This window comes from Vigna unguiculata, chromosome 9 (assembly GCF_004118075.2).
Source record: "Vigna unguiculata cultivar IT97K-499-35 chromosome 9, ASM411807v1, whole genome shotgun sequence".
Taxonomy (NCBI): domain Eukaryota; kingdom Viridiplantae; phylum Streptophyta; class Magnoliopsida; order Fabales; family Fabaceae; genus Vigna; species Vigna unguiculata.
Genome location: NC_040287.1, coordinates 29,443,946 through 29,455,453, shown reverse-complemented (window position 1 = coordinate 29,455,453; position 11,508 = coordinate 29,443,946). Strand labels below are relative to the sequence as shown.

Sequence of the window (11,508 nt, the reverse complement as noted above, 5' to 3'; positions counted from 1 at the left end):
CCACTGGGGGAACTCCTTCCTTCCTCCTAGTTTTGACAAAGACTAACTCATACTCTGAAATTTTTAACTGTAGAGAGAAATACAAGAGTTATTATCTATGTTGAAAGAGTGAAATAATGATGGGGAAGTGAGGTTTTTAAAGTACTCCATTATACGGTTCTTCAGTAGTTTTCAGAGTGGCATGTCAGCATATCCTTATTTATGCCTCGGTGGTCTTTGTACTTCTTTTTCATACGATTACCTCTACAAAATTCATGCATTGTTCCTTATATGTTGGGCCATTTTCAAAAGCAGCAGGTGGATATTAATGTACTTGTACTATAGTTAGCTACATAAAAATGTTTGCTGAACTCCCTCATTATTGCTGTCATTGTAGCGACTAGGAAAGTTCATTTTTTTCTTCTTCTTACGGTTTTTCATCAAACATATTCAGCTACCCTCTCCTTTTTTCTGTGTGAATCTCTTGAAAAGAGAAGAAATCATACTCTTATTATTGGTAACACTGTAATGCCAAGTCTGATGCCACCAACACCAACTGTGCTGAGTTGTAAGTAACTTTAAGGGAAAACTAGGCTCCTTCTCAATTTTAAAGTTACAAGTCATACTATATTTGTAAGAAACAAAAATAGTCAAGTACTATTGCTCCATTTCACACTGTGCTTTGCTTTACTAATTAACTTGCTTTCTTCTTTACCTCGGTGATATTTCCTAACTCATTTTTCGTGCAGTGATGCTTCACTCTGTGATGTGTTCTCAGCCTCCCAGAACTGAATTTCATGCCAAGGTAGCATCTCTACTTCCTTCTAATTCCATCTCCAATACTTGCAGTTTTTAGATTGGAACACTTGATAAATATTTCATTATCCATGATTAAAGATAGAAGAATTCCTGTTACTACTGATGCTCATCACACAACTGTTGTTTGTTCCTGATCCCTGTAAAGTTTTTATCCATCTTCATGATTCAGTTTTGAGTGTCTTTCTGGTTATATATGTCTCACAAATTGGAGAATTTTTCAGGTGTGAACTGTATGTCTTCGATTTCTTCTCTAGACTTTGTTAATTTTAATGTTTTATTTAGTTCGGATGATGGACAAACGTTTTGTTTTGTTTGCTTTAAGTGGAGGAGGAATCTGAAAATTGTTTTTGTTGAGATGTTGATGCTATGTTAGCTTTGAGTTGTTTAATACAACACCTGACCCATCTGCATCTCTTCAATCATCCTTTGTTTCTGTGCGTGTCAAAATCTGGTTAATCAAATATTTTTCTGTGCTTCAAAATGACCTTTCTGCAGTATTCACTGACCAGATAAGGTGGCAGAAATGAGAAATCAACACCAATGATTTATGTTGATCTTTTATAAATTATGAGAATGCGGTCTGCTTTAGGTAAAGAATGCTTTTTCTTTATAAAGTACACCGGAGAATCAAACTTTTACTTTTTCTTTTTGAGTTCTATTTTTTCTTGGATTCTTAACTATCACAATAGTGCCCTTTGTTTTTCTTTTAACTTCTCCCTTCTTGGTTGTTTCTGAAACTTATAACCACCGATTTGTGAGGCAATTTCTTTATTCTCGGTGAAAAATGCACTTTAGTCCCCCATTATCTAAAGTTCAGAGGCAAACCTTTGGCTTTTTACTTTTTCTTTTTAAATGGAGGAGTCAGCATAACACTTCAGGTATTGAATGAAAGAAAATGCCTCAACTGATGCATTTGAAAGAAGGAAGTTCCCTTTCTTTGTAAATGGTAAGCAAGCACGAATGACACTGTGTTTTTTGCTTTATTTTTTTTTTCTTCTCTGCAAAAGCTACAGCAAGTGTTGTTTTCAGTTTTCTGCATAAACAGGAGACTTGTCGTAAAATTCAAATTTTCTGCAATACCTTTTTTTAATTCAACCCTCAGTAATGTGTTTTTCCTACTCTTTTCATCTTGTAAACTAAACACTTCCTGTTTGTGTGCTGCTACAGTTTAAAACTTAAAATATCACTGATTTTAGGATAGCTTCATGTAATCATGCTTACCCAAATGATCATTTGTCTGAACAAAAACTAGTCAATTTGAACTTTGACAATATTGTACTTTCTCAGCTACAGGATCAGCCAACAACTTGCTGCAACTTCCAAAGCCAGACTAGGAGAGAATGAAGAACAGTTAAGCTCAGAAGCCGGAACCATCACTTGCCTTGATTTTGCATAAAACAATAACCATGAAGTTGCAGTTCTCAATTGTTACACTTGTTCTATTCGGCTCCACACTGTCTCTCTGTGGCCTGATTGTAGCTGACTTGAACTCTGACAAACAAGCTCTGTTGGAGTTTGCTTCAAGTGTTCTACATGCCCCAAGGCTCAACTGGAAGAATGACTCTGCTTCAATTTGCATGTCATGGGTTGGTGTGACATGCAACTCAAATGGCACACGTGTCATAGGCCTTCACCTTCCAGGAATGGGATTAACCGGGACCATTCAAGAGAACAGCATAGGAAAACTAGATGCTCTTAGGGTCCTCAGTCTTCATTCTAATGGCCTAAGAGGAAATCTTCCTTCTAACATCCTCTCTATTCCTTCACTCCAATTTGTATACCTTCAGCACAATAACTTCTCTGGTGCAATTCCTTCTCCTGTGTCCCTTAAACTCTTTGCATTTGATATCTCCTTTAACTCCTTTTCTGGCAGCATCCCACCTACATTTCAGAACCTGAGAAGACTCACTTGGTTGTATCTCCAAAACAATTCCATATCTGGTGCTGTTCCTGACTTCAACCTTCCAAGTCTCAAACATTTGAACTTGAGCTATAATAACTTCAATGGCTCAATTCCAAATTCCATAAAGACATTCCCTTATTCTTCTTTTGTCGGGAACTCTCTCTTATGTGGGCCACCACTAAATGATTGCTCCACAATCTCCCCTTCTCCATCTCCTTCCACTGATGATTACCAGCCACTCACCCCACCTACCACCCAAAACCAAAAGGGTACCAACCATAAGAAAAGCTTTGGCCTGGCTCCTATCCTTGCTCTAGTCATTGGGGTCTTTGCCTTCCTCTCTCTGCTAGTTGTAGTGATCTGTGTGTTCTGTTTGAAGAGGAAGAAGAACAGTAAAAGCAGTGGCATACTGAAAGGAAAGGCTTCTTGTGCTGGAAAGACAGAGGTTTCAAAGAGTTTCGGAAGTGGGGTGCAAGGGGCTGAAAAAAACAAACTATTTTTCTTTGAAGGTTCCTCTTCAAGCTTTGACCTTGAGGATTTGCTGAAGGCTTCAGCTGAAGTTCTTGGAAAAGGAAGTTATGGAACAGCATACAAGGCTGTTTTGGAGGAGGGAACAACAGTGGTAGTCAAAAGGTTGAAAGAAGTTGTGGTAGGAAAGAAGGAGTTTGAGCAGCATTTGGAGATTGTTGGGAAATTTGGAAGCCACCCAAATGTGATGCCCCTAAGGGCTTATTACTATTCCAAAGATGAAAAACTTCTGGTTTACAACTACATGCCAGGTGGCAGCTTGTTTTTCCTGTTGCACGGTAAGTACAAAACTCTTCTCATTTTCTTCAAAACTAACAAGTCTTGTGATTCTACATGAACCTCTCAGTTTTAACTAAAATATGATAAAGCGACTTTACTTGGTATCAATCATTGTTCTATAACCAACTTCTGATTGAAAGTTGACAAATTTAGGTAGTTTATACAAAAGCTTTTACATTGTCGGTGCAAACACTATCTACTCAACATCCTTAACATTTGCAAAATCATGTCTTGAATTCCATGCTTGAGTTACTGATTGAACTAAAGCTGGTGGTCGCATCTACAACTTATGAACTTGAATTGTATGCAACAGGAAACAGAGGTGCAGGAAGAACCCCACTTGACTGGGATTCCAGAGTGAAGATTCTGCATGGAGCTGCAAAGGGAATTGCTTTCATCCACTCCGAGGGAGGTCCAAAATTCACACATGGCAACATCAAGTCAAACAATGTGCTGATAACCCAAGAACTAGAGGGTTGCATCAGTGATGTTGGATTGCCACCTCTAATGAACACCCCAGCAACCATGTCGAGAGGCAATGGATATAGAGCTCCAGAAGTCACAGACTCAAAGAAGATCACTCAGAAGTCTGATGTATACAGCTTTGGGGTGCTGCTGCTTGAAATGCTGACAGGGAAGACCCCACTTAGGTATCCAGGGTACGAGGATGTGGTTGATCTTCCAAGGTGGGTGAGGTCTGTTGTGAGGGAGGAATGGACTGCAGAAGTGTTTGATGAGGAGCTTCTGAGAGGACAATACGTTGAAGAGGAAATGGTGCAGATGCTTCAGATTGCATTAGCATGTGTAGCTAAGGGCTCAGAAAATAGGCCTAGAATGGATGAAGTTGCTAGAATGATCGAGGAAATTAAGCATCCTGAGTTGAAGAACCGGCCATCTTCTGAGTCTGAATCCAATGCGCACACACCATGATCAATCTTTTTTATCTTTTCCTTCAACCTTGTTCCAAGAGGGAGAGTAATAACATTTCAAGAGAATTGGATGTTCTCGTATTTTGTTCTGTCCTCAATTAATAAGCATGTTTCATTGTAAAATACTTTACTCATGTTTTTATTCATGTTGCCCTTAACAGCTTCCTTCATGTTTCACAAAGTTATGAAAAAAATTGGCTGATTGTTGTTCGGTCTTTAGAATTAATTCAAGCTCCATTTTGCACACCAAAGGTGCCCCCATTAAGTTTTCCTTTCAATTTTCAATTATATCTTCTTCTGAATTAATAAAATATTATTTGAAAACAGTAGAGAAAAATGTAAGAGACATATGAGTGAGAGTGAAAATGTGTATTTTATTTAAAATTAAGTAAATTATATTACATAAATATAGGCATGCATTTATTTAATATAAAAACCAATAAAATATATTATTTAGGATATGGATACTTTTAGAACCGATTATAAAGAAACAATGATTTGACAACTAATTATACTAATATTGTAATATACTTTAATTTTAAATTAAAGTATTGATATTTTAAAATAAAGTTGCAAAGTGGATACTTATTTGGTAAAGGGTGATAAGATGTAATCTTTTATTATTTATTTATTAGTTTGGTATGTTTGTGTTAAGTTTGTTCTTGCTGATTTTGATGGGATATTCCCTATAAATTGATACCTTCTATTCATTGCCTAATAGCAACTCCAACAACAGGATCTTGCTCAGTTCTTAAAGTTAAGAACCAGTTCTTGTTAAGTTTTAGTATTGGAATAAAATGAGGAATCATTCAAACAAAAAGGAAATAGTAGATAAGAAATGGGAAAAGGTGGTAAATATAGATAAATTGTGGGGTCTATTTAAAATAAAATAAGAAGTTGGATTAGCTTTTTAGCTCTGGAATAAAAATTAAATTTTGTTAAATCTTAAGTGTCAATGAAGAAGAATACGATAAAAGTGGTTAAGTACCGCCAGATATTCTAATTCGCTTTTTATAATGTAGTTTTTATCTTTTGAAAAATCTGAATGAGAGACGCCAATAAATTTATGGTGGTGGAAAAAGTAGAATTTTGTTCCGTGATCCAAGCTGAATTATGGGCTATGTATCATGGGCTGAACATTACTGTTGTTTCAGACTCATCAGTTCAGTCCAAACACAGCCTTAGGATTATTCTTTTTTTTATCCCTGTAATATTTTTATTAACATGACCGTGTCATAATATCCCGTAACCAATTCAAAACTAAACTTTTTATATCATGGAAAGGCGAACACAACATAATATACCCAACCTAAATGTAGTTTTAATGCCTAATCTCCATTTAAAGCTACCAAAACCTATTTTTCACACGTAATATATATTTATTTAGATTGGTGTATCCTAAAACTCATAAGTGATTCTTGTTCCCAACCATTAGTATATTAGACGGGAACAAGACTTAACACAATGAGCATAGTTTTTCCTGTGAACTGTGCAATTTTTATCTTAATTGTAGTTAGTGTTTTGGTATCCAATACTATGACAAGAAAATGTTAGATATGTATAAATTATGAGAAAAAAAAAATATGCACAAAAGGTGTTAGATGAAAAACAATTAAAATATAACTTTTCATATTGATTTATTGGAAATTTGTTTAATATATAGAAGACAATATACCATAATATAAGGGATCAAATAAAACCTAACATATTATTATAATACATGAATATTTGATAATAATATAAGAAATACACTATATGATATCTCTATCAATAGAATTAAAATGGGCATGGAGTTTATGAAAGTCCAACTTGAAAGTAACAGTTTTTGGAGAACACTCGGATGAAGAGAATCTTGAGAATGCGAGGACCTTGAGAATGAGAGAACCTTGAAGAAGGTGAGAACCTTGAGAGATTGGTTTGAGAAGGCCGAGAACTTGAGAAAGTCGAGAACTTGAGAAAAAATTGAGAACTTGACAAAATTGAGAACTTGAGAAAAACGAAAAACTTCAAGAAATTCGAGAACCTTAAGAAATTTGAAAAATTCAAGAACCTTGAGAAGTCGAGACAGTGAGAAAGTCGACATCGTGAGAAAACAGTCCCTTCATAGGGTTTGTGGGAGAGTTTGAGGATGAAGTAGGATTCACTATGACAAGAAATTCATAAGAAAGGAGAAAATGCGGAAAGTGTTTTTTTTTTCATCTTATACCATGTTAGAAAGAGGACTTTAAGCCTAACTCAACCCCACAAAACTGGATGCAGCTAAAATATAACTTTCAAAAATACTTTCATGAAATATAACCTTCAGAAAAACAAGTTCTGATAGCATGTTAGATATGTATAAGTTATGAGAAAGAAAAATATGCACAAGAGGTGTTTGATGAAAAGCAACTAAAATTTAACTTTTCATATTGATCTATTGGAAACTTGTCTGATATATAAAGTACAATATTACATAATATAAGGATCAAACAAAACCCAATATATCATCATAATACATGAATATTTTGAATATTTGATAATAATACAAGAGAATAAAATATATGATATCTCCCTCGATAGAATTAAAATCAGGAGATATATAATAAGAAATAAAACAAAAAAATTTACAAGATAATAAAGTGTTATAATTTGTACCAAAAGGCTTTGTACCAGGAGGAGGAGTTGATGGCACTAAAATGAGCATGCGAAGAGAAGAGTGGATGAAATCAACGGTGGTGAAAATAGGTAATGGAAGCCAACAAAATATTGTCTTCCAAAGAAGAGGACAAAAAGAGGTCAGAGCATGAACTAAGTTAGAGACATTAAGTTCTCCTCTTCCACATCTCTAATCAGTGAAAAAATAGATAATATAATGATATTTAATTCGATCCTGCTATCCTAACACGTCTTTAACCTAGGATGTTTCGCAAAGTGATTTGTCGTGAGTTAAATTCAGTAACATTGCAACCTAAGATGATTCACTTCCAAAGTTGATTCCTCTTACATTCAAGTTAAAAATAATAACATCTTAAGCTAGGATGTTTCTCTTCAAAAGGTGTTCAAGTTAAAATTGACATCATCTAGGTCTATGATGGTTCACTTCTAAATTTGATCCCTCACAAGTTCAAGTTAAAATCAATAATCTCTCGACCTAAGATGTTTCTCTTATAAAGATAAGTTAAAATCAATAACATCTCATCTTAGGATGTTTCACTTTCAAAAGTTATCTCTCACGTGTTCAAGTTACAAACATGTTGGCCTAGGATGTTTCATTTCCAATAGTAATCCCTCCCAAGTTCAATTGAATGATGTGTTTTGGTTTAGGATATTTCATTTCCAAAAGTGATCCCTCCTAATTTTAAGATAAAAATGATAATATCTCAGCTTTTAATGTTTCACTTTGTGATTCCTCCCGAGTTCAAGTTAAATCAATAACATCTCAACCTAAGATATTTTGTTTTCAAAATTGTTTCCTCCCCATGTTAAAACCAATAATGTATCGACCTCAAATGTTTTATTTAAGAAAAGTGACCCCTCTCAAGTATAATAGTTAGAATTGATAGCTTTTATCTCTCTCTTCAAGATGATGACATCTTTCTTTCCATGAGAACCTAACCACAATCAACTTGGAGCATTTTAAACTACTTTTTATTTGTTGCCCATTCAAGAGTTAGCTTTCTTCAATGGTATGCCCAATTAGACCGACTTTTTCTTTCGACAAAAATAAAAATAAAATTTAAAGACTTTTTTGTCATTTGTCCTTCCTCAAACTTGAGGGTCATTCATTATACTAATAGAGTCAATATATATGATATTGAGCAAAGAAAATGAGTTTTTCTTTTATAGACTCTTTTGGTCATACTATTACATCTTGATCCTATGTTAAAAAAATCTTCGATAATCAATTAGTTGATTATATTCTAACCAAGTGCTAAAAGATTATTTTGAACACGCAATTAATAGTGTTTTTGGATTCCAATTAAAAAAATATATATTCTTTGAATGAAACGAAAAAATTTCGTTCAACAGAAAAATATAAGGATGTTGCTTTGAAATCAACCAGCATTTTGTACTAAATAAAACATAAAAGAAAAATGTCAAACATTGGTGTGACTTTTAATAATATATGAACAGATATTTGGATTCCGAAACATGAAAACAAACACACCTTAATGTTGGTAAATACATATGTTTTAATATTATAAATTGGTGAAATATAAAATATTAATTAAATATATATTTATTACTTTGCTTATACATTTTACTTAAACATCAAAGTGTCTTTACATGCATTTCGACCCATTAGTCTAAAGTAAATTCACAGAAAGATACATCTACATACATAATAAGGATAAATCTGCCTGTAATAAATAAGTATATCGACACAAAGAAGTATGCATCTTAATTCGTAAAAAAATGCAAATAAAACACACAAATAAAAGTACAGATTAATTTTACAAAAATACTCAGTCGTATGGGAAAACGGTAGAGAAAATGAATGAATTCATAGATTTGAACTCATAAAACACTGAAGAATCACAACCTATGCATGAAAAGCTAAATATAAAAGTAAAATATATATATATATATATATATATATATATATACATATATATTAAATAAGTATATTAGAAAAAACTATAAGAAAGAAAAAAAATACTGATTAATATGTCTAAAATCTAAATTATTAATCATTTATATAGTAATGCTGATGATTAAGTTTACCACGCATAGAAAGGTTTATTGTATAAAATAGTCTAAAAGAATATAATACTATTTACAACAACTCTTAAATCAAAAGATGATGAAAAAAACAACACTAAGAAAAATCTACTATATAAAAATATATTTTTAATAGAGACAGACATAATTATTTTGTAATAAAAAAATACAAATTTGATCGAATATTTATTCAAAATGTGAAAATATGGGATTTTCTTCATAATAATAACAGTAAAAAATAAAAATATTTTCAGAAATAAAAAATACATATTATTATTTAGTTTCAAAACTCAAAGATCATCATATTTTGTTACATGATTCCTATATTAGTTTTGAACACTTCCACCAAACTTATTATGGACAATACAATCATAGCATTTCATAGCTACGAAAATAGTTTTTGTACGAAGAAATATTGGCATGTGAGTGAAGGAGATTTGAAGCGTAATAAGAGGTGTTGATTCCCGATCAGAATGACCCATCCCTCACATTCGATGCCAAACACAGCACATGGATTCTGGAGCTAGTGGGTCCAAAGCACAAATAACAGAGTCAGAAAAAAGTTTGTGTACATTAGTTAAACTGATGATTGTGCAATTAAGCAGCAGCTATCAATTATTTGACATAAATTCTCATGCACAGAACATGTTCTCTTCACATCACAAGGTGTGATGCATAATAGAACTGTAGCAGAAGTTGATAAGGATGGACAATAAGATTCCCTCGATAAATCCATTGTGATGTTACAGGAGGAAGCAAGAAATCCCAGAGACATGAATTTTGCTACTTTAGCCATTTTTATTTCTCATTTCTCTGTAATTAGTTTTAGATCTCTTTTGTTTTCATTCCCACTCAACTGGCCCATCAACACTGCTGGAGTCAGGTAGTGGAATTACAGCATTAGTATCACTCATGTGTTTTCTTTCTATAGAATTGGATGCCACTCATTTCAGTTTATTCTGAATTTTATACGCATGACACGTTTTTCTTTTCCTTTTACAAAACCAGAAGAAGATGCTATATTGCATAAGTTGTTTGTTCGATTTGGTCAAACAGTCTCCGACTTGTGTTCATCAGATTGATGATGTGTTTATGCTCCAAATTATCACGAGAGAAATTCATCTACCAACACTCCGTTATTCAAGTTACTAAAACATTTATACGAGTGAAAGTCGATAAATCATTTATCATATATATATATATATATATATATATATATATATATATATATATATATATATATATATATATATATATTATACTCTTTATAAATACATCCTATCATGTGAAATATGGATATGATAATTCACTTAAATTTATAAATACATATTATCATAGAAAATACAAGATCTAATAATCAAGAAAAAAAAGTTGTTTGACACCGTTTGACGACCATTTGATAATTTGTATTAGGGTAAAATAGTCTTAACAAAAATTAACTTTTATATTTTTAGAAGAAAGAGAAAATAAGTAATTGTGAGAGGTAGGATCACTACAAGAATTTACTCTTTTTTCGTCGGCCAAAAACGGACGCCACCAATGTAAAACCGACGAAAACGAGATAAAGGCGTTGGTCCAGCGACGGGAAAATGACCACGCCCATTTCCTCGATGCAAAGCTTGTTTGTGTCGGCCAAACGGGGACGAATTTTTGCCGCATATATATTGTCGGCTCAACTGACGAAAACTAATAAAGAATATAATAAGAATTTCTTGTGCGTGGGTCAAACCCACGAATGTTAGAAAAAGTGAAAAATTTTAAAAAAACTTTCGTCGGTCAGGACGACGTAAATGTGGATTATTCAACGTATCTTCTCAGTTTTGCGTGGGCTTTGCGTGGGTTAAGCCCACGAAAAATTGAAATAACTTTATGTGCGTGGGCTAAGCCCACGCATGATTGAATTGAAAATCTGAAACTAGGGGTTGTGCGTGGGTTAGACCGACGCAAACAATTGACATTTTAATAGTTAGCGTCAGCCTAGCATGGGTTTGGGCGACGCAAATACCTGCTAAATTTGAAATGAAATTTTTGTTTTTAGTTACATTCCAGACGCACATCCATTTCCAGAACCCACTACCAGAATACCAGAATCCACTGTCAAAACCTACATCGAGATGCATTTCAAACAATCCAGCATTCTAGCAATCTAGGTTATCATTTCATTTATTTAGAACTAAAATTACAAACACAAAATCTAAGTACATTGTGACTTTAATTAGGACAAATTAAAGTCACACAAAAGTTGATGGGTCCAAGATCGAATGTTTCCATGTGTCCAAAATCACATTACAGTCACACAAAAAGTTCTAATATTGTCATTACAGTCACACAAAAAGTCCTAATATTGTCATTACAATCACACAAAAAGTC

The 11,508-nt window shown here is 33.3% G+C and overlaps 1 protein-coding gene across 4 annotated transcripts; it reads left to right on the top strand.

The window, feature by feature from the left end:
- On the top strand, positions 1–4,681 carry LOC114162969 (probable inactive receptor kinase At5g58300). Of its 4 annotated transcripts, none has more exons than XM_028046996.1 (4): positions 1–297; positions 729–784; positions 2,086–3,507; positions 3,822–4,681. In XM_028046996.1, exons 3-4 carry the CDS (start codon positions 2,205–2,207, stop codon positions 4,436–4,438), a joined length of 1,920 nt encoding a protein of 639 aa, XP_027902797.1. In that variant the 5' UTR covers positions 1–297; positions 729–784; positions 2,086–2,204; the 3' UTR covers positions 4,439–4,681. The 4 variants fall into 4 exon arrangements, with proteins under 4 accessions (XP_027902797.1, XP_027902796.1, XP_027902795.1 ...); XM_028046995.1 differs by having other exon boundaries at positions 1–547; XM_028046994.1 differs by lacking the exon at positions 1–297 and having other exon boundaries at positions 621–784.
- Positions 4,682–11,508: the final 6,827 nt, after the last annotated feature.